Genomic DNA, 25,045 nt, shown 5'->3' on the forward strand with positions numbered 1-25,045 from the left:
CAGAGGAGACGGGTGGAGACACAGAGGAGACGGGTGAAGACGCAGTGGAGACGGGTGGAGACGCAGTGGAGACGGGTGGAGACGCAGAGGAGACGGGTGGAGACGCAGTGGAGACGGGTGGAGACGCAGAGGAGACGAGTGGAGACACAGATGAGACGAGTGGAGACGCAGAGGAGACGGGTGGAGACAGAGGAGACGGGTGGAGACGCAGAGGAGACGAGTGGACACAGAGGAGACGAGTGGAGACAGAGGAGACGGGTGGAGACAGAGGAGACGGGTGGAGACACAGAGGAGACGGGTGGAGACACAGTGGAGACGAGTGGAGACACAGATGAGACGAGTGGAGACGCAGAGGAGACGGGTGGAGACAGAGGAGACGGGTGGAGACAGAGGAGACGGGTGGAGACAGAGGAGACGGGTGGAGACACAGAGGGGACGAGTGGACACAGAGGAGACGTGTGGAGACACAGAGGAGACGGGTGGAGACACAGAGGAGAGGGGTGGAGACAGAGGAGACGGGTGGAGACACAGAGGAGACGGGTGGAGACGCAGAGGAGACGGGTGGAGACGCAGAGGAGACGGGTGGAGACACAGAGGAGACGGGTGGAGACGCAGAGGAGACGGGTGGAGACACAGAGGAGACGAGTGGAGACAGAGGAGACGAGTGGAGACACAGAGGAGACGAGTGGACACAGAGGAGACGGGTGGAGACAGAGGAGACGGGTGGAGACACAGAGGAGACGAGTGGAGACAGAGGAGACGGGTGGAGACACAGAGGAGACGGGTGGAGACAGAGGAGACGGGTGGAGACGCAGAGGAGACGGGTGGAGACAGAGGAGACGGGTGGAGACAGATTGAGGAGGTAAAGGTCAGACTGACACTCAAATGTGTTCTTGGTAATCAGATTACAACCAGACTGAGTCTGATCTGATCACATGAAGGTTCAGGTGTAAATACCTCGACACCGCAACACGTCACAAGATGGCGGCTTCTGAGTCTGAGGTATTTTAGCTCCATGTTTATACAACGTATATATGTTGATACAGTCAGTGATCGTCTTTATATACAGTCAGTGATCGTCTTTATATACAGTCACTTATCGTCTTTATATACAGTCAGTGATCGTCTTTATATACAGTCAGTGATCGTCTTTATATACAGTCACTGATCGTCTTTATATACGGTCAGTGATCGTCTTTATATACAGTCTCTGATCGTCTTTATATACAGTCAGTGATCGTCTTCATATACAGTCAGTGATCGTCTTTATATACAGTCACTGATCGTCTTTATATACAGTCTCTGATCGTCTTCATATACAGTCACTGATCGTCTTTATATACAGTCACTGATCGTCTTTATATACAGTCACTGATCGTCTTTATATACAGTCACTGATCGTCTTCATATACAGTCACTGATCGTCTTTATATACAGTCACTGATCGTCTTTATATACAGTCAATGATCGTCTTTATATACAGTCAGTGATCGTCTTTATATACAGTCACTGATCGTCTTTATTTACAGTCACTGATCGTCTTTATATACAGTCACTGATTGTCTTTATATACAGTCACTGATCGTCTTTATATACAGTCAGTGATCGTCTTTATATACAGTCACTGATCGTCTTTATATACAGTCAGTGATCGTCTTCATATACAGTCAGTGATCGTCTTTATATACAGTCACTGATCGTCTTTATATACAGTCACTGATCGTCTTCATATACAGTCAGTGATCGTCTTCATATACAGTCAGTGATCGTCTTTATATACAGTATAAATAATATCCATACAAAATGTTCTCACTAAATCCTTATAATACATACTGTTCGGCTGCGTTTGCGCACACACGCACAAACACACACACACACACACACACAAACACACACACAAACACACACACAAACACACACACACACACTCTTCACACACACACAAACACACACACACACACACACACACACACACAAACACACACACACACACACACACACAAACACACACACACACTCTTCAGGATTATCAGGAGGATTAAGGAAGAAAGAAAACGCCTCAGCGACGCCTCTGGATTCTGAAACATCTCGAACACAAACGACTAAAACAGACGAGACGTTTCATGACGCAGGCGGGAAAAAAATGATCTTCACTGTAAAAGTCTTGAATCTACTGTGACGAAGTCCGATTCATCGTTTGAATACAACATGAATCACTTCATGATTCTTGATAATTAATTTATCAAACTTTATTTGTATTGTCCATATTTTTCAAATCACAATTTGCCTCTTAGCGCTTATTATAAAATCAAATTATTCAAGGAGATAAATCCAGTGAGTGCAACACACACACACACACACACACACACATACACACACACACACACACATACACACACACACACACACACACACACACACACACACATACACACACACACACACACACACACACACACACACACACATACACACACACACACACACATACACACACACACACACACACACACACACACACACACACATACACACACACACACACACACACACACACACACACATACACACACACACACACACACACACACACACACACACACACACAGGGTTCAGCAGGTTGGAGGTTGAACAGCGCCACCTGCTGACTCAGTCTCACCTTGTCTCCTTCCTCTCGCTCCTCTGACCCTCCGACTCGTACACGACCTCACGACCTCTGACTTTACTTTTCAAAACCAGAATGTTCTCTAGTTTTAAAAAGATAAAATTCCAAAAATTGACACTAATGTTCTAGAAAAAATAATAACAGGGATTTTTTTTTAAACATATATACTGTTATACTATATATACAGTATATATAAATATATATACATTTTTGCTTGTCTCTGTCTTTGTCTCTGAACATGAGATGAAGGAAACAATGAAACTGAGAGAAATGTTCCTTTTGAATACAAATATTTAATCATAAAAAACAACAACAACAACAATAATAATAAATCATACGTCAAGTGTCAGTCCAGGACCGACACATGCAACTGGTTGATATTTATCCAATGAAGTCGTTAATGATAAAGATAATGAATGATTAAAAAAAAGATTATTTGGGGGTTTGGCAGCATTTAACTTTTATCAAATACAAATCAAATCAAAGAATCCAACATGGACGTCGCTGTCACGTGATCATCACAGTTGATCTACTGTAACTACAGGACGACTCATCTGTAGGTGGAGAATCAATCCATAAGTGAGGCCAAACTACAGAACGCTGCACCTGGTCCTGAAAATATGAATTCATTTTTAACTTTTCGTCTAATGAGAGTCTTTAAAGCTGCAGTGTGTAATATTCAGAAGAACTTGATCACAGAAGTTGAATACATTGTCCATAACTCTGTTCATATAAGAGTTAAATATAGTTCCGTGTTGAATTTCTTGTTGAACTAAACGTCCAGAACACGTCGCGTTCACGTTGAACTTTCAGACGCTGATGGAAACAGGAGATGGAATCAGCGGTGCGACACCATAAAGTTGCAGTTTGACACTTTACCACTAGATGGCGCCAGAAAATTACAAAAATGACACTGGGGCTTTGAATGAAAAGATGAATTTCTCTGATCAGTAACTGTGAGTGAAGACCGGCGACGTGTCGGCTCCACGGAGGAAGAAAGTAAAGAGGCTGAACTCTGGACGTTGATCGATCCATCGATAACTTTATCGCAGCTCTTGGTCACTGATGTGTTTCGTGTCTATCAGTCAGATTTGAATCGTCGGCGGTGAAGACGATGATCTGTGACTCATTTTCCAGTTCAGTCGTGAACTTGATATTTTCCACTGAAGGACGTCGTTTTGACTCTTCATGTTTGTTTTCATGCTGTTTTTACTTCATGTAGAACTGAGCTCATGTGGAACGGAGGCCAACGCCACTGTCAACATGAATCCTTAGATACTAACTCATTTTTATTAAAATATCACAATCAGTTCGTGCTCCTCAGAAGAAGATGCTTCACTACGTCTCCTCAGCATCGTCCGCAGGACAAACACGACTCTCAACACGAGGAGGTTTGTTCTGACGGCGTGTGGTTGTGATGAGCACCGTGGCCTCTAGAGGGCGCTAACCAGACTTGTTTTACTTTTGTTTTTCTTACATTCCTGGATCTGTTGATTCTCTAAGATTTTATCTCATTTCTCATGTTGCCAGAGAAACTTCAGTATGTGTATTTTTCCGCCTCTCTGTTGTGACTTGAACGCAGCACAAGCTCCTCCTCTTTCTCTGTCCTCCTCACCGATGGGGCGGGTCAGGGGCCGGGTCTGAGGCCAGGGCGGGCATGTGGGCGGGGTTAGGGGTTGAGTGTGTGTCGTGGGCGGAGTCTGGACCTGGGGTGGGGTCTGTTTCCGGGACAGGGTCTGACCGGATCTCAGTGCGGTCACGTGTCACCTGCTGCATCTCTGTCTCCAGCGTAAGCTCCTCCCCTCTGTCGTCCACTTGGCCAACAAACCCAGCGGACCCCGGGCAGCTCCGGCTGTGCTTAGAGCCCTCCTCCCTGCATGGACCCCAACTCTTCACACTTCCCTTCCCCTGGGGGCGGACCAATCTGTCTCTGCGGCTCTTATTGGCCGAGGCCCACCTGTCTCTGTGACACTGATTGGTTCTGTCTCTCCGGTTCTGGTCCTGGTTCTGGTACCGTTGAGCTCTCTGCAGCGCCAGCGCAGCCAGGTCCGAGTGAGACGAGGTGCTGTCGATCAGCCTCCTGCCCATGGCGAGCGGCCGGACGGGCAGCGCCAGCCTCAGCCGCAACCAGAATCGCGACCGCCGCGGCTCAGACCGGGTCCCTCGCCACTTGGGGGCGCTGACGGCGGCCTGTCGGACCTGAGCCGCCTCCACGCAGCTCAGTTTACTTACCGAGCGGTAGACGACGGTGACGACGGAGGCCTGGTGGCCACGGTGGAGGTGCAGGCCCAGTCGACACTCCAGGAGGCTGACGCTCTTCTCCGTCAGGAAGGCGGGGCTGAGGACGAACAGGAGGCGGCGGCTCCGCTGCATCGACTGCAGGATGGCGTCCGATAGGTCTGACGGGAGGACAGACAGGAAGAGTCGGAAACACACAAGGAAGAAAACACCAACACCTTCAAATCAGGAAACAGACCAGAGATCAGTGTGAGGTGGAGCGAGGACAGAGTTAGGGTCGACACGGACTGTAAATAAAGATGGACGATGCGTCTCCACATTCTGTTGTACAGAGAAGACGCGGCCGCCATTTTAGGCTCTCGCAGCATTGAGAACGACCTCAAATGACAGAAACCATCTTTGGAAACATTTGTTTAACTTCTACACGTCTCATCTGCTAACATGGAGGGGGCGGGGCTTATGACCTGTACTGCAGCCAGACACTAGGGGGCGGGGCTTATGACCTGTACTGCAGCCAGACACCAGGGGGCGATCTGTTTTGTCGTCCATCTTTATTTAGTCTGTGGTCGAAGTTTTTCACTGATTCCCGTGACGTGGTTCAGACATTCCGTGTCCTCAGAGGTTGAATCCTTCCTGATGACGGCATCAGGAAGCAGCTGCCTGACGCTCTATGCTACAGATGGGAAAGTTAACCTGATGTACATTTGCAAAGCCATGTCCTCAACCTTCAAGTCTTTAACCTCAAAAACACTGAAGACGCTCAGAGTAAAGCCCCGCCCCCTTAATACAGTAAAGTCCACAATAATTCTCATCTGGTTTCATTATTTAATCAGCAGCTAAATGTGTCACATAACAAACTACCTACTGTAGTTTACTTTACTGCCTACACGGTTATTAGTGGGGTCAAATCTTAAAATAATGTGCAAACGCTTCAGTGTCTAAAGGCTAATTGTGAAACATGTACAGATTCAGTGAATAAATGATGTTTCATGTTATACATAAATCATGTGACTTTAACGTCACTCGAGCTTCCGCTTCAGGAGAGAGGAAACATGGCGGCAGATAAAAACATCACGAGTTAACCAACGAGACGATGTTTAAGGTTCGTGGCAGATAAAACCAACAGTTAGTTCTGCAAAGAGAAAATCGGCATGTAGCAACTCTAATCATACCAGATCCATAATCCATGAGTATTTTTCAGACAGTGGAACGAGAAAGAAGGATCAGTAAAGAACCTACAGTTAAAAAATATTTAGTTTGTCCAATCTTTTTCTACGAGGTGAAGACTTATTGTACGAAAACCAGTTGTCGTGTATTTGTGCACATGGAAGACGTGAAAATGAAATGAATGAATGATGACAACATTTATTTCCATTTATTCATGGAAACAAAAAAGAAAATCAGATGAAATACTGTTGACTCCTACAATACTTTAGAGCGAGACAAAGTGCAGGAATAGTGAAAAGCGTATGACATATTTTCACAGAAAAAAATCGCACGTTAAAAGAGTTGATTTAATGTTGATGTACTAAATATATCAAATTTTGTTAAGTGCAGAGTAACTGAAACATTTTAAAGTAGAGATCAAGTATTACTCTATTGCTCTGTAACATTTCATCGCTGTGCTGCTTTTACAGTCTGATGCATCTGGTGAATATCCCTCTATGCTGATGACGACCTACTTTATTTCTGTTGGCTTGTTTTTCAGTGGAAGCCGCAAAAAAATCACGATGGAAAAACAACAAAGATAACAGAGTTATCAACCTCCACACGTTTAACGGTCACTAGAGACAGCTTTGATAAAAAGTCTGACTGCAATGAAGTAAATGAGAAAAAAAACAAACGTCTACACAACAGGTTCACCCACGAGAAATTATATTTGAAAACATTTTATAAAAGTCAGGACATATTTAGCCAAACAGCAGTTATGGCCACTAACACTCAGCCAGTCGGTGAAATATCTTGACACTATTCAAGGAATTGGAATGAAATTTGGTACGGACATTCATGGTCCCCTGAGGACGATTCCCCAGACTTTTCCATCCAACTCATAGGATGCTACTTTTATATATGCTAAGTAATGCTAATGTTAGCTTTAGGCTAAAGTACAGCTGAGGCTGTGAAGCTAAAATAAGATTCAGTTTATTTCACTTTCTCTAATGAGTCTCGTTGAAGATGATGTATACTTGTTTACCTTGATTGACAGGTGTCTCCACCTATCAGTTCAGCCGGGTCATTAAAACTCTGCACTGGCTTCTGAGAAAAACAACATGAAGCTGTAATCTGGACCGACAAGTAGACAAATAAAAGTAGATTGTGATAATGAATGAATAGTGTGCAGATGATTTATGATAATGATTCTGGCAATGAAGCTGTGAAAAAGCTTTCGTCTGAGAAACATTTTCTTTGTTCCTTTGCTTTTCCTCGACCTGTTGACGTGTTTCATCACGTCGTATTCATCTTCTTTATGTTCTTCCGACTGTTAAGAACTGTCGTTGTGAAATGTGCGGACGATGCCTACTTTAGATTTTAATCACGATCCATGATCTCTGATCGAAGCAGTACGACCAAATCATTTCAACGTTGTTTCATGATGACCGTGAACTCTGCGTTATAAGCAAATACCTATAAATGAAACCACACGGTTTCAGCCTCAGCTCAACGTGAGTGTTTAGTGCGAGTTAGAGACCATCAGCATGTGAACAGACTAAACAGAGACGGTAGCCTAGAAGGTTCCACACTGTTCGCTGAACACAGTAAACATTAAACTTGTTAAACATTAATATCGCTATTTCCACTGGGAGCATTTGAGCACGCTGATGAAGGGCTCCTCCCTGTACACTGTTAATCTGGCTAGTGAATAAAAAATGCTTTGCAGAAACATGCTTGAAAGTGAATAAGGCACTGAAATAAGTGTTGTTGTTTTTGCTAATGTAGCTGGTTTTATAAAGCCAGTCAGAGCCCCCCCCCCCCCCCCCCCCCCAGGAACTGCACCGGTCACTTTACATAGACTCTTGTGAGGAACACTCGTCACTTTCATCAGTGGCCTCTACATTTATTACATTTAATCTGCACTCCATGTCCTTTATATTGCACATTTTCAATTTATTATATTGATTTAGTTTCCTGTGTATTACTCTTACTTTTGCACTACTCAGAATTTATTTATTTTATATATTACGTATCTTATTTTCTGTTTTGTTTTTGTTTTTTTGTTTTGTACTATTGCACCGTGGGTCCGAGACAAACGGGTTTTCAATCCCTCTGTGTCTGGAACAAAACTGCAGGAAGTGACAATAAAGTTGACTTGACTAAGTGAAGCTAAGTTTCATGTCAGCCGACCGACTGACAGTGTCACAACCAGACTCTGGTGTCTGAACCTCATCACGTCCTCTACGTGCTGCTCCACCTGCCGGTCGACCTCCGGCGGTTCTACGCTGGACAGTTGAGGACTTTCTTTGGGTCTTTGTCGGTGCTGCTGATCAGGCCCGTCTGGGAGTTTGTGCTGTTCTGACTGTGCAGCCTCATCAGCTCCTTACTGTTCCCCTCCCCCTCCGCCTCCTCCACCCCCCTGCGGCTGACCCTCCTGACGGGCAGCTCCACCCTCAGCCTCTTCCAGAAGCGGGACGTCAGCTCTCTGGACTTGTCCCCCTGCCATCGGACCAGTGCCAGGGCCACCCGGGCCCTCCTCAGCTCCCGGACCCAGCCCTGCCACCGGACCGGCTTGTACTGGACCAGGATCACCCGCAGGTCCCCGCTCAGCGCCATGCCGTCGATGCCAGCCTTCAGCTCCAGCAGGGCCTGGGAGCCCTTACTGGCGTAGCCGGGGCTGACGACCACCAGGAGGCGCCGGCTACGAGCCACAAAACTCAGAGTCTCATCTGTGATGGCTGCAGGGAGAGAGGAGGGTTAATGATGGTGGATGATGGATGATGGATGATGGATGGACTGTGTTCCTGTCTGTCTTTTCTTGGTTCGCCTGTTCTGTACTTGTGTGTACTTGTGTGTACTTGTGTGTACTCACTCCCTCCCGGCAGACTGTCCCGGTCAAAGATACACACTGAGTATCCGAGCTCGTTCTCCAGAACTCGGTGCAGCGTCGACAGAACAAACTGCTCCTCCTCGCTGTTCCTCGCGTACGAGATGTACACATCGTACTCCTTATCGTCTGCACACACACACACACACACACACACACACACGCACACACACACACACACACACACACACACACACACACACACACACACACACACACACACACACACACACACACACACACACACGGTTGATCAATCATCTCAGGAAGGAACATTTCCGCCATCGTCCTTATCTGAGCAGGAAACCGGTTCGAGGCCTCAGAGACGTAAACGTCGTCTACATTCGTTCGTCCGGTCGTGAAGATGAAAGTGAACAGTGTGAACATTAAGTTCTCACGTGTTGTCACACGTGTTCAGAGGAGCTGCTGGTGCGAGACCACGACGAGATTTAAAAACAAGTTAAGGAATCTGAGAATCTGTCCGGACGCTGACAGGAAGCCGACGTTGACAGAGTCACACGATCTCCGTTTGGAGACGAACACCAGATCAAACCTGCTGGAAACTGAAGCATCAGCATCAGTTTGTGTCACTCAGAGAGAAAAAGGTCAAAATAGTTTATGTTTTTTTAAGATGAGATCAAATCAGATTTCCAGACGTAGATCTGAGTCAAAGTCGGGGTTTGTCTTCTCAGGATGAGTCCACAGGAACTTCATCTGATGAGGTGTTGTTATGGAAAGTACATCTGGTCATACTGATATTAATACTGGATTTCCAAAACACTAATGTAACATCCTGTGAGAATGTGTGTTATTTTATCTAAAGGCCACGAGATCATAATTTCTTCTTATCAAAAAACTTTGATATCTACATACACACACATGTACAGTATATATGTTTAACAATACTAATGGTACTAAGGTACTAATCCTGTAAACCTACATAATAACACAATAAAAATGCAGACAGTAAGTTGTGTCCACAAATAATTTGAAATGAATTTAAAACGAATAATATTGATCCTGCACAGGTTGACAACAAAAATCTAACTTTTGTCTTATATAACTTAAAAAGTAATAGATAAATTAAGTAGTGACACACAATATTTAACTACATGCACAAGATAATAATTTGTCGACATAGTTATGTACATTATTTATAACCATAAAATATGAAAAATAAATTGTGTGTGTGAAAAACAGTGTCCTTGAAAGCACCAACATGAACGATGTTGTTTTGCCGTTGACAAGAAAATAAAGCTGAGCGCTAAAAACTTAACGACCAATCTGTACATTTTACTGTCGTGTGGTTTTGAGTTAAAGACTTCGCCATAAAACTGCTTCTGCTTCGTCCACAGTGTGTGTGTGTGAGTGTGTGTGTCTGTGTGTGTGTGTGTGTGTGTGTGTGAGTGTGTGTGTGGAGGGAATAAATCAACGTGCTAAAGAAATTACACTTTCTCCAGTTTTACCGGAATAAGGTTTAATAATCTAAATGAAGGTGACGCTGCAGATATTTTAGTTACAACATCACGACTCTACAGTTTTATGACGACGTTCAACCAGGAGCCAAAAGCCAGATGGTCACTGACTGTATATAAAGACGATCAGTGACTGTATATAAAGACGATCAGAGACTGTATATAAAGACGATCAGTGACTGTATATAAAGACGATCAGTGACTGTATATAAAGACGATCAGAGACTGTATATAAAGACGATCAGTGACTGTATATAAAGACGATCAGTGACTGTATATAAAGATGATCACTGACTGTATATAAAGACGATCAGAGACTGTATATAAAGACGATCAGTGACTGTATATAAAGAAGATCAGTGACTGTATATACAGACGATCAGTGACTGTATATAAAGAAGATCAGTGACTGTATATAAAGACGATCAGTGACTGTATATAAAGACGATCAGAGACTGTATATAAAGACGATCAGTGACTGTATATAAAGAAGATCAGTGACTGTATATACAGACGATCAGTGACTGTATATGAAGACGATCACTGACTGTATATAAAGACGATCGGTGACTGTATATAAAGACGATCACTGACTGTATATAAAGACGATCACTGACTGTATATAAAGACGATCGGTGACTGTATATAAAGACGATCGGTGACTGTATATAAAGACGATCACTGACTGTATATAAAGACGATCGGTGACTGTATATAAAGACGATCAGTGACTGTATATAAAGACGATCAGTGACTGTATATAAAGACGATCACTGACTGTATATAAAGACGATCACTGACTGTATATAAAGACGATCAGTGACTGTATATAAAGACGATCAGTGACTGTATATAAAGATGATCAGTGACTGTATATAAAGACGATCAGTGACTGTATATAAAGACGATCGGTGACTGCATATAAAGACGATCGGTGACTGTCTATAAAGATAACGACAGGTCTTTTCTTCCTCTCGTTGCATGAACACAAATCTAAAATCTATCAGATTCAGGAGCCTCCGTCTCTCCATCGATACCACATGGATATCGAGGCCCTGCCCACAAAGTCATTTGACTCATTGTCTGAACACCGGTTAGTCATTAAAGCTCACGACCCTGTGAGGTCACGCGGTCTCTCACCTGTGTGTCGCTCGTCGCTGCCGAACCAGGATCTGTAGAGCAGCAGCAGCTCCAGCCAGAAGACGTGATAGACCACGAAGAGCAGCAGCATCAGGACCAGTGTCACGGCGAGACCACACCCGAGCTCCAGGGACGGCAGCGACACTGACACGACAACACACACAAGGTCACATGGTGACACTGTGACACTGATGTGAGGCGTGTGGCGAGCCCATCACTCACCCTCCTCCTTCAGCTGAGCTCTGCGCGTCTCGAAGCCTCGGTCGTTCTTCACTGAGCAGTTAAACTCTCGGTTCAGATCCTCAGACACTAAGTCCTGGATCACCAGAACACTCTCCTCTGTCCGGTCCCCGTGGTCACACTTAACCTGCCTGCACGCGCGCACACACACACACACACACACACACACACACACACACACACACACACACACACACACACACACACACACACACACACACACACACACACACACACACACACACACACACACACACACACACAGAAAAAATGACTCCGGATTTACTCTGTGGAGACCTGAGCTCAAACACATTACTTCTACATGTCAACTGTGTGTGTGTGTGTGTGTGTGCGTGTGTGTGTGTGTGTGTGTGTGCGTGTGTGTGTGTGTGTGTGTGTGTGTGTGTGTGTGCGTGTGTGTTTCCCTCCCACCTGTTGATCTTGGAGAAGCGCTGGTGGTCAGGGAGTTTATCCGGCGTCTTGCCGTCGACCGTCCACCAGATTTCCCAGAGTGATTTCAGGTGTGGGAACAGGCCTCTGCAAAGCAGACGCACCTCCTCACCTGAGGAGGAGGAGACACATGATGACATCACCCCAACACACGCTCGTTCGTTCGCTCGTTCGTTCGTGGACCAAGAGAGAATCCATTCTATGTTTGACGACGAAGATGATGAAGACTCACCCTGTTTGACAGTGAACAGTTGATTGGTGGACGGCAGCAGGATGCTGGGTTCTTTAGGCAGAAAGGGTGAATCTGAGAGGAGCAAACAGAGCAGTCAGCACAGTGGTGTGTGTGTGTGTGTGTGTGTGTGTGTGTGTGTCTGTGTGTGTGTGGTGTGTGTGTGTGTTTGTGTGTGTGTTTGTGTCAGTAGTGTTTGTGTTAGTCGTGTGTGTCAGTCGTGTGTGTCAGTCGTGTGTGTCAGTCGTGTGTGTCAGGCTCACAGACGGCGGTGACGTTGATGCTCCCGGTGAAGTTGAGGACTGTTCCTCTCCTCAGGTACGAGACTGTACAGAAATATAAACCACAGAACAAGTCGGACATGATGAAGATCTCCAGACTGGATCCTGTCAGCTGCCGGTTCTTGTTCCAGAAAGGAGACTTGTAACACTGAGGACAGACAGACAGACAGGCAGAGAGACAGACAGGCAGAGAGACAGACAGAGACAGACAGAGACAGACAGACAGACAGACAGACAGACAGACAGAGAGAGAGACAGACAGAGAGAGAGAGCGACAGACAGACAGACAGACAGACAGACAGACAGAGAGAGACAGACAGAGAGAGAGAGAGACAGACAGGAGAGAGAGCGACAGACAGAGACAGACAGACAGAGACAGACAGAAACAGACAGACAGAGAGAGAGAGAGACAGACAGAAACAGACAGACAGACAGAGAGAGAGACAGACAGAAACAGACAGACAGACAGAGAGAGAGACAGACAGAGACAGACAGACAGACAGACAGAGAGAGAGACGCCTTGTTGTCATTCATCAGGATTAACGGTTACAAATGGTTGGATGATGATGATGATGATGATGATGATGATGATGATGGACGGATGCATCACCATGCCGTTTGTTGACACGTAGTACCAGGTGATGGTGGGCTCACTGTCGGCCATCTTGGTGACGTCCTGCAGGTCTGGGCAGTCCAGGATCCCCCCTCCCTCCAATGGGATTTCTTCGTAGCTCGTTGCCACGGCAACCAGCGGCGGGCAGTCGGAGTCCGCGACCGATTCCTCACGCCGCATCACCGTCAGGCGCATGGATATCTTACTGCAGGACGACTTGTTACTGAGAGGACGAGAAAGGAAAACCGTTAGGACACAGAGACAGGCTGAGACGTCGTGATTGACAGCTGAGATTGGTCAGCCAGTTATATGGGCGGGACCTCGATACGATCACTATACTGCACAGACACAAGATGGCAGCTCCTGAATCTGAGATATTTTAGCTTCATATACAGTCACTGATCCACTGTAAATACTTCATGTTAATTCTTTAATTTTTTATTCTTATTCTCTATATCTTTTGCAATTCGTATATTTAAAATGTATTGGTGTAGATACTGTATATATTTTTAATGTGTGCTGTGTGAAACGTGCTGCTGCTACATTGGAATTTCCCAGCTTGGGATGAATAAAGTATCTATCTGTCTATCTATCTTGTATACAGTCAGTGATCGTCTTTATATACAGTCACCGATCGTCTTCATATACAGTCAGTGATCGTCTTTATATACAGTCACCGATCGTCTTCATATACAGTCAGTGATCGTCTTTATATACAGTCAGTGATTGTCTTTATATACAGTCGCTGATCGTCTTCGTATACAGTCAGTGATTGTCTTTATATACAGTCAGTGATCGTCTTTATATACAGTCAGTGATCGTCTTTATATACAGTCACTGATCGTCTTTATATACAGTCAGTGATCGTATTTATATACAGTCACTGATCGTCTTCATATACAGTCACTGATCGTCTTTATATACAGTCTCTGATCGTCTTCATATACAGTCAGTGATCGTCTTTATATACAGTCACTGATCGTCTTCATATACAGTCAGTGATCGTCTTTATATACAGTCACTGATCGTCTTCATATACAGTCAGTGATCGTCTTTATATACAGTCACTGATTGTCTTTATATACAGTCACTGATTGTCTTTATATACAGTCAGTCATTGTCTTTATATACAGTCTTATGTACCAGGTCTATACTTTTTGTTCGTGTTTTTTTATATTGTACTGTTGTTATTACTTGTTTTATTTCATGTATTTATTATGTGTCTTTGCTCTCATTAGTTGAGACCCCGTGTGTCTCAACTGTGTCAGATAAAAATGTAGATTAGTGTATGATAATTGAGAATGACGACCCGGCGCTCGTCCTCTCGTCCTGCACAGTGTCACGGTGTCTGGAGCGTGGCCTGCCGACGGGTCGCGTCTGATCTCATCCGTCAGACGCTCCCGGAGACACTTTGGCTGATTAAGCGTCGATCGGCTCGGTTGGAATCTGAGGCGGAAACACAGCGGCTGATTTGACGTGACGGAGCTGCAGGACGGATGGTCTGATGTTTTACCAAACCTCCTTTGGATTTAAAGATCCTCCACATAAAAATAATCTGCTGTGCCTAATAATTTGATCAACATGGTTTACCACCAAAAAAGTTTATAAAAAAACTCTGAAACGGGTCAAGTCAACTTCACGGTTCTCAGACGCCGTGTCAACACCTCACCCCGGCTAACTGGGGGATTCGTGCATGTGTACACCTTAACCTGGGTTGAGCTCGCGTTACACGTCCGCTCATGCTCCGTAGGTTCTAACTGCCCCTCCCCACTCGCAGGAAGCAACGACAGAAAGCGTCACCTTTAAACCCCAGGACGTCTCCACGGCAACGTCACCTCACTGAGGCGTAGAGAACGTACGAGATGTGCAGCGCTGAGGAGTCGTCCGTGTTCTCCTCCGCTTTCCACGTCGTTGTGATTTTGAACAAAGTTGTATCAAGGGGCCAACTCTGAGGCTGAGAAGAGAAGTCCATGTGGAAGTGCTATAAACTGCAGTTCACTTTCTGTCCACTGGAGGCTGCTGCAGAAAGGAGCACCTCCCCATAGAGCCCCATGTGAAAATGCCCAACTTTACATCAGAATTAAACATGTTGACAGCCTGGTTCAAAAGACGGTTTCGGTCCCAATGGCTGAACCCCCCCTTTGTGACAACTCTGGGGAGGGGGAATCTTTTTATAACTCGCCCATTTATATTATATTACTGTTTGAAATTCTGCATAATTAGGGGCGTGGTCTATTTGATTGACAGCCGGGGCTCGCTCGGCTCGGCGGCTGCTGAGTTCTGGGCGAGTTATAAAAAAATTCATCCCCCCAGAGTTGTCACGAAGGGGGGGATTTTAATTAGAATTAAAATATATTGTGAAAACTACAACCATTATACATTATAAAAAATTGGAGGGATTTTTAAGATAGTGTAGTATAATTTAAGTAACATGAATCGTATTTTCATGTCTTTTCTACCAGCTCCGTAGCCTCAGCTAACAGGGCAGCTTCGCGGTAGGTGGGAGTGTTTCAGCGGCCGGTCTGCATTCGGCTCACCCACTCTCCACCTCTTGGTCCATATCTGGATGAGCCGGGTGAGGGAGGAGTCGTACCCTGCCAACATGGCGACGGCTGAGCCGCTGCCGAACCGCCCACTTGGGGCTTCAAAACCGGCCTGCAGAAACCAATGGGTGATGTCACGGACGCTACCCCCATGTTTATACACAGTCTATGGTTGTACGTCGGCAGAGCGCCACCTGCTGGACCAGAGGCACAGTTACTCCACGCTTATGTAAACAGGGAGAACTGGCACAACCCGGTTCTTCACTTGACCGGGGTCATACAGTACCCTGGTTACTGCTGTGACTGTAAACTCACTGAATGAGGAATTCTGAGACTATGAATATTCATCATATGCAAATAACACAGGCCCCGCCCACCACAGCTGCTCGCGCTAGGTTGACCGGTGGAAGAATGTGATCAACAAAACTGAACTGGCTAGCTGCAACATCGGAGAGATTCAGCCATAAAACTTTCAGTAACTGCTAATGCTAATGCTAACTGTCTGCTGACACACCTATTGTCCTCTCGTGGATGCTAACTGCTAATGCTAACGCTAACTGTCTGCTGACACACCTGTCGTCCTTACATGATTCGCTGCCTCTTTTGCACTGGAATTTTCTGGTTTCTTTGCCTCACATTTGCATATTGGACAGCGATTATTTTTATGTATTTGTGACGAACCAAATGTAGCTTGAACAGGATTCGTTTTCATTGCAAAAATAGCAGAGAAGTGAAACACAGAAATCTCCTCCTCCAGGAGAGGAATGTGAAAACACCAGATAGAAGTCGCTATAGTCAATGTCAGACATGTTAGAAACAGAAGAACGACACTTTTTCTGAGTGGAGGGCGACTTTAAACTTGTGAACACGCCACTTCCCTCGGGGAGAAGGACAACGCAGGAACGCAACAGTGAGCGTTTTGTCTGATAGAGTAAAAAGATTAAACATTGAATCCAGGCGATAGTTAAACCAACAGTCAAATGTGAATCATAAACCAGAAGAGATGAAGCTCAGGTGCACAGATGAAAGCACAGGAAGTCGAGGCAGGAAGTTTCCGGGAGACTCACCATAACATGCAGATGTACTGTCCGCTGTCCTCGACGACGGCCGGCTGCAGCCACAGTCTCTCACGGTCTTTACTGAGCCGCGAGCTGCAGATGAGTCACGGTTCATTAGAGTCTTTATATACAGTCAGTGATCGACTCTATATACAGTCACTGATCGTCTTTATGTAGTCATATATACCTGTATGTGATTGGCTGCTCCAGGTCGTGACCCTCGGGGAGGCGGTACCAGAAGAGGTTGTGTCCGGTGCTCTTGGTGGAGGTGTAGTTGTAGACAGAGGGATGAGAGAAAAGAGGACAGGAGAGCCAACAGGCCTCCCCCTCCAGGACAGAGACCCCCCCCTCACTGGACTCCCCCCATTCATAGCATATGGGCTCTGAGAGAAAAGGGGGAGGGGTGTGATATCATAAATAACTATAAATGAAATAAAACACAAAAAAACTAATATATAGAATGTCATCACACTTCCTGTTCTGACGGCAGCTGCTCCATTGAAGCACGAGAGGAGGCGGAGCCTCTGCTGCTCTCATCTCAAGTAGAGACGTTCGACTAAAGAACCGACAGAGAAAACTGATTTCTGACCTTGTCCTTCTCGGAGCACTCAGATTTATTTTTGTCGCCGTGGGAAAGAACTTAAAAGGGATTTATCATTTCTGATGATTGCTTCACAAATCGATGAGCTCAGACACGACACTGTGCTTCAACTACAACTGAACCTCGTTGATGGGCTCAACTGGAATTTTAAGCGTGGACTTTACAGATGAGAAGAGTGAACAAATACTTTCCTTCATTTTAGGGACGAAGCTAAAGGACCTTTGTTTCAGAAGCTACTGAAAATTATCAGCCATCACATTTTCTATTGCATTTAGGCAGTTAGGTAAAACACCCAATTTCGCAACTTTATTGCGAGTATCATCTGCATATAGCAGTGATATGATTTAACCATTACTCCCCTGGTTCGATTCCAGACTCACGTCCGTTTCTCTAATTAAACGATAACGTAGCGGTTAAATACCGGTCTAGTATTTGTACCTGTTCTATGCACCTCCGCCTCTGTAAAGGTCAAACGTTTCATCTTAAACAGAGAAACTGGAGAACAGACTTGTGCTGCGTTCCAGAAAACTAGGAGCTTGAGATTTTTTGACCTGCTACTCGAGAAGTTACAACGGAAGGTCACCGACATGGAGACTCAGTCGTCCCACAACACACAACAATGGAGGTTTACATTGAAAATAGCAAATCATCTTAAACTTAAAAGGCTGTGTTAAGTGTATTTTCCAGTAATTGATTTAGATAATACATCATATTATCAGAGAGAAAAACTTCATGTAAAACAATGTCGAAATATGACGTCAGTGTCGTCCAAGAATGCTCGGAGGTCATAAATTGGATATTTCAACCTCCGACGACCAACTGATCGTTAGCTTTAGCGTAGCAGGTAATTTTCTGCCATTTGATTTAATTGACTTTTGTTTCAGCACAGAATCAAGTCTTCAGTCTTTAACCAATCAATCAAACTAATGACACACACACACACACACACACACACACACACACACTTCTCCAGGTCTTTAGATCCTCATTTATAATGGACGAGTTAATTAAATGGAGGATATCGAGGATGACTGTTCACTACATGATCATAATAGTGATGAGTGTGTTCTGCACAGACGGGCCTCCTCCTCCTCCTCCTTCTCCTGCGTTACCTCAATAACTGTGATACATTTGATTCGTAGTGTTTAATTAGTAGAAGTGTCCAGTGGTGATTAACCTCAACTCTAGATTCACTGAAACCAACGTTCCAACCAAAGTATCTTAAGAAACCTGAAACTACCTGATGCCAGAACCTAAAGGACGTTGATACTACTTCTAACCCTACAAGCTTCACGCTAACAGTTCTTTGAGAAATATTCAACCTCCGTCAAGGAAACTGGAATGGAACCAGACACTGCCCAAAGGTACCAAGAGCTTCATGGACCTCGATCACCCCTTCAACCTTAAAGACCTTTAGACCTTTGGACCGAAAAAGATCCTTAGATCCACCAAACGAGCATTAAAGGGCCCACATTATGCCCCTTTTACACAAGTTACATTGGTTTTCAGGTGTGTGCACTACATGTCTTTGCCAGTCCATGTCAAAACACCTCAAGGATCAAGCCACAGAGGCCCCTCCTCTTTCTGTATAAACAGCCCTGTGAGACTATGGTCGATTCCAGCGATTTCGTGCTCACTCCTCGCCCCCCTCCCTTCGTGTACCGCAAAGCTCCTCCCCGGGTCTGCTGCGCAACTACGGCGTTGCGCTGCCATGACAACAGTCCAAGTCTTTTCACCTGATCTTCAGTTTACTGGACCTGATCGGCAGTTTGACCCTCAGAGAACTGACAATTCTCCATATTAGTACAATTATATTTGCAGGTACAGAAGCTGCGTCATGTTTCTTTAAGTGAAGGAGGTAAAATAAAAAGTTCCCTGTGACAGAAGCTGAACTGAGCTAGAGGAGCTGACTCCTCCCTCCTCAGTGATGACACGTCTCCACCTGCGGCACCACCTTCATCCTGACACTGACCTCCGTGATGTCGCCCCCTGGTCACGTCAAACAACTTCGAACCACTGACTGATCAAACAAACCGAGTCGTGACGGGACCTCCATGGACCTCCATCATCCTCCATAGTCCTCCATCAACCTCCAGGCCGACCTTCCACTGCCCACCCCCACACACACACACACACACACACACACACACACACACACACACACACACACACACACACACACACACACACACACACACACACACACACACACACACACACACACACACACACACACACACACACACACACACACACACCCTCCTCACCGCAGACAGTCGGACAAATCACCTCCTCTCCCTGGAACCATCCATTCTCCATCCCACGGGGCCGAAGCTTCGGCTTTAATTAACCCCAGTTTTGCAGAGTTGCACCAACATGAAGGGGCAGCAGGGTGTTGGGGGGGGGGGGGGGTCTGCTCATATATAATATTACATATTACCTTTGCCTTCAGAAGAAACACTGACTCTGATGGATCCATGCAGGTCCTAGAATATTCCACTGTTTTCTACTCGCTTCTGTCTGAATTATTATTTTTATTTTATTTTATAGATTTACGTGACTGACTTCACGTACTGACGCCACCTACCTGTCAGCTGACGGGACGGAGCTGCTGTGGTGACGAGGAAGAGGAGGATGGAGATGAAGGACGCCCTGTACAGAGACAGAGACACATGATGGTAAATCACAGCGCCACCTACTGGACGGAACATGTGTTATAGGTGAGGGCCAGGATGCTGGTTTTGCTCCTTGTGGAAATCTGTTCCCTCCCTCCGGTGTTGGAAGAATAAATGTGGTATGTTAGACGTATGTTAGACGGAGGGATGAGCAGAGAGGTGAAGGTCTTCATCATCCGTCTCCTCTCGTCTCCCGTAACGACCGGATTCATCTCGACGCCGACGATTTAACTCTGCAGCAGATTTATGGACTTGGGCGAGCGACACTCACACAGACAGGCAGCAGCAGAGAGAGAGAGAGACTGTTGAGCTTCACTTCCTCACTGAGAAGAAGTTTGATTCATTCAGGAACAAAGTTTCACGTCTGCATTTTAAAAACAAACGTCACGTTTACTCGTCAGGAAAACAGGAAGCAACGATACACAGTGTAGTCTGAGTGAGCTCACACATGAAAAAATACACATCAATCAATAAAATCAGAGTCCTGCGGAAATAATGTTTAAATAAATGAAACAATTGTTACGAGAAGGATGGAAGAGGAGGAGTAAGAGGTCAAGGAGGAAGAGTGAGTAAAATAAATAAAATGAGAAGCGGCTGAAACAGACGGATGGAGAGATAATGTGTCATGGAGGACGATGAGGCAGAGCAAGTCGATCCCAGGAGGGAGATAGAGAAGGAGAGCTGCTCCACAACAACACCATCCATCACACACACACACACACACACACACACACTCTCACACACACACACACACACACACACACACTCTCACACACACACATTCTCACACACACACACACACACACACACACACACACTCTCACACACACACACACACACACACACTCTCACACACACACACTCTCACACACACACACACACACACACTTTTCGTGCAAAGTTTAGCTCAATAAAACCAAAAGTCCCTGTGTGTGTGTGTGTGTGTGTGTGTGTGTGTGTGTGTGTCTGTGTTTGTGTCATTCATGAAGAAGAGCTGCCTCATCATTTTCTTCCAGGATTATCTTGATGAAACATAGATTATTTAATATTAACTGATTAAGATTAGATAAAACATCTCAATATGATTTTATATTTCTTTTTAAGGAGCTTGTCCTGTCTAATTAGTCAGTCAGTGATCGTCTTTATATAAAGTCTCTGATCGTCTTCATATACAGTTGCTGATCTTCTTTATATACAGTCAGTGATCGTCTTTATATACAGTCGCTGATCGTCTTTATATACAGTCAGTGATCGTCTTTATATACAGTCACTGATCGTCTGTATATACAGTCACTGATCGTCTTTATATAGTCTCTGATCGTCTTCATATACAGTCGCTGATCGTCTTTATATACAGTCGCTGATCGTCTTTATATACAGTCATTGATCGTCTTTATATACAGTCATTGATCGTCTTTATATACAGTCAGTGATCGTCTTCATATACAGTCACTGATTGTCTTTATATACAGTCAGTGATCGTCTTTATATAAAGTCTCTGATCGTCTTCATATACAGTTGCTGATCTTCTTTATATACAGTCAGTGATCGTCTTTATATACAGTCGCTGATCGTCTTTATATACAGTCAGTGATCATCTTCATATACATAGTCACTGATTGTCTTCATATACAGTCGCTGATCGTCTTTATATACAGTCAGTGATCGTCTTCATATACAGTCGCTGATCGTCTTTATATACAGTCGCTGATCGTCTTTATATACAGTCATTGATCGTCTTTATATACAGTCATTGATCGTCTTTATATACAGTCAGTGATCGTCTTTATATACAGTCAGTGATCGTCTTTATATACAGTCAGTGATTGTCTTCATATACAGTCACTGATCGTCTTTATATACAGTCAGTGATCATCTTCATATACAGTCACTGATTGTCTTCATATAAAGTCTCTGATCGTCTTCATATACAGTTGCTGATCGTCTTTATATACAGTCAGTGATCGTCTTTATATACAGTCGCTGATCGTCTTCATATACAGTTGCTGATCTTCTTTATATACAGTCAGTGATCGTCTTTATATACAGTCGCTGATCGTCTTTATATACAGTCAGTGATCGTCTTTATATACAGTCACTGATCGTCTGTATATACAGTCACTGATCGTCTTTATATAGTCTCTGATCGTCTTCATATACAGTCGCTGATCGTCTTTATATACAGTCGCTGATCGTCTTTATATACAGTCATTGATCGTCTTTATATACAGTCATTGATCGTCTTTATATACAGTCAGTGATCGTCTTCATATACAGTCACTGATTGTCTTTATATACAGTCAGTGATCGTCTTTATATAAAGTCTCTGATCGTCTTCATATACAGTTGCTGATCTTCTTTATATACAGTCAGTGATCGTCTTTATATACAGTCGCTGATCGTCTTTATATACAGTCAGTGATCATCTTCATATACATAGTCACTGATTGTCTTCATATACAGTCGCTGATCGTCTTTATATACAGTCAGTGATCGTCTTCATATACAGTCGCTGATCGTCTTTATATACAGTCGCTGATCGTCTTTATATACAGTCATTGATCGTCTTTATATACAGTCATTGATCGTCTTTATATACAGTCAGTGATCGTCTTTATATACAGTCAGTGATCGTCTTTATATACAGTCAGTGATTGTCTTCATATACAGTCACTGATCGTCTTTATATACAGTCAGTGATCATCTTCATATACAGTCACTGATTGTCTTCATATAAAGTCTCTGATCGTCTTCATATACAGTTGCTGATCGTCTTTATATACAGTCAGTGATCGTCTTTATATACAGTCATTGATCGTCTTTATATACAGTCATTGATCGTCTTTATATACAGTCATTGATCGTCTTTATATACAGTCACTGATTGTCTTTATATAAAGTCTCTGATCGTCTTCATATACAGTTGCTGATCGTCTTTATATACAGTCAGTGATCGTCTTTATATACAGTCAGTATTCGTCTTTATATACAGTCAGTGATCGTCTTCATATACAGTCAGTGATCGTCTTTATATACAGTCAGTATTCGTCTTTATATACAGTCAGTGATGGTCTTTATATACAGTCAGTGATGGTCTTTATATACAGTCAGTGATCGTCTTTATATACAGTCAGTATTCGTCTTTATATACAGTCAGTGATCGTCTTTATATACAGTCATTGATCGTCTTTATATACAGTCACTGATTGTCTTTATATAAAGTCTCTGATCGTCTTCATATACAGTTGCTGATCGTCTTTATATACAGTCAGTGATCGTCTTTATATACAGTCAGTATTCGTCTTTATATACAGTCAGTGATCGTCTTCATATACAGTCAGTGATCGTCTTTATATACAGTCAGTATTCGTCTTTATATACAGTCAGTGATGGTCTTTATATACAGTCAGTGATCGTCTTTATATACAGTCAGTGATCGTCTTTATATACAGTCAGTATTCGTCTTTATATACAGTCAGTGATCGTCTTCATATACAGTCAGTGATCGTCTTTATATACAGTCATTGATCGTCTTTATATACAGTCATTGATCGTCTTTATATACAGTCACTGATTGTCTTTATATAAAGTCTCTGATCGTCTTCATATACAGTTGCTGATCGTCTTTATATACAGTCAGTGATCGTCTTTATATACAGTCAGTATTCGTCTTTATATACAGTCAGTGATCGTCTTCATATACAGTCAGTGATCGTCTTTATATACAGTCAGTATTCGTCTTTATATACAGTCAGTGATGGTCTTTATATACAGTCAGTGATCGTCTTTATATACAGTCAGTGATCGTCTTTATATACAGTCAGTATTCGTCTTTATATACAGTCAGTGATCGTCTTCATATACAGTCAGTGATCGTCTTTATATACAGTCAGTATTCGTCTTTATATACAGTCAGTATTCGTCTTTATATACAGTCAGTGATCGTCTTTATATACAGTCAGTATTCGTCTTTATATACAGTCAGTGATCGTCTTCATATACAGTCAGTATTCGTCTTTATATACAGTCAGTGATCGTCTTTATATACAGTCACACTTGATGATGAAGAGGATGAAGAGGACGAGACTTTGCAGTGATCAGGTCTGTTTGTGTTGATCACTGCAAAGTCTCCAAAACAAATCAGATTATCAGAGCGGATCGATGAACACTGACTCTCCCTCTCGTCCCAGACTCCCTTTCAAACGCGTCTCTTTTAAACTTCCCCTCGTCTTTTACACATTTTAAATCATGTTCTAATGATTAAATTGACGGTTTACAAATCGCATACGTCTCGTGGCGGATTCGGCAAATCAACCCTCATCAATCACCACTTCACAACTTCACGATCAGGAGATCCAGACCTGCATGACGTGGATCCACTGCGCGACTCGTTGAAACAACAAACGAACGAATTAGAAAAGTTGTGATCGAGTTGAACCGACGACCGGAACAACCTGGTCGGTTCAGACCGACCCGACCGGAACAACCCTGACGAGCCGCGGTTCACCGGAGAGAAGAGAGGAAACACGGCGGGAGAAGGACTTACATCGACCGCAGGGCGGGGTCCGTCTCTCCTCGGTGTGTGTGAGTGTGTCCGCTCCGGGTCGACTGGGGGGAGGAGCTCCGGGGGGAGGGGCTCCGGGGGGGAGGAGCTCCGGTGATGGACGGCCCCGTGAGACAGGAAGCAGACAGACAGACAGACAGGTGACAGACAGAGAGAGAGAGAGAGAGACAGACAGACAGACAGACAGGTGACAGACAGACAGAGAGAGAGAGAGAGACAGACAGACAGACAGAC

At 44.3% G+C, this 25,045-nt stretch overlaps 2 protein-coding genes across 2 annotated transcripts; both read right to left on the bottom strand.

Moving 5' to 3' along the window:
• Positions 1-3,488: 3,488 nt before the first annotated feature.
• On the bottom strand, positions 3,489-5,128 carry LOC118299574 (the record flags this gene model as incomplete). Its single annotated transcript, XM_035623398.2, has 1 exon — positions 3,489-5,128. A coding segment is annotated over one exon (852 nt), but the record flags the coding sequence as incomplete, so codon positions are not given.
• A 1,135-nt stretch (positions 5,129-6,263) lies between these two features.
• Positions 6,264-25,045, bottom strand: LOC118297474 (interleukin-1 receptor accessory protein-like). The gene is made up of 12 exons (XM_035621904.2): positions 24,794-25,045; positions 20,160-20,224; positions 17,159-17,354; positions 16,981-17,064; positions 13,368-13,593; positions 12,740-12,905; positions 12,480-12,551; positions 12,230-12,359; positions 11,780-11,928; positions 11,558-11,701; positions 8,928-9,071; positions 6,264-8,793 (listed from the first exon to the last, which is right to left on the bottom strand). Coding segments are annotated over exons 1-12 (1,836 nt in total). The 5' UTR covers positions 24,796-25,045; the 3' UTR covers positions 6,264-8,335.

Source organism: Scophthalmus maximus, chromosome 11, assembly GCF_022379125.1.
Source record: "Scophthalmus maximus strain ysfricsl-2021 chromosome 11, ASM2237912v1, whole genome shotgun sequence".
Taxonomy (NCBI): Eukaryota; Metazoa; Chordata; class Actinopteri; order Pleuronectiformes; family Scophthalmidae; genus Scophthalmus; species Scophthalmus maximus.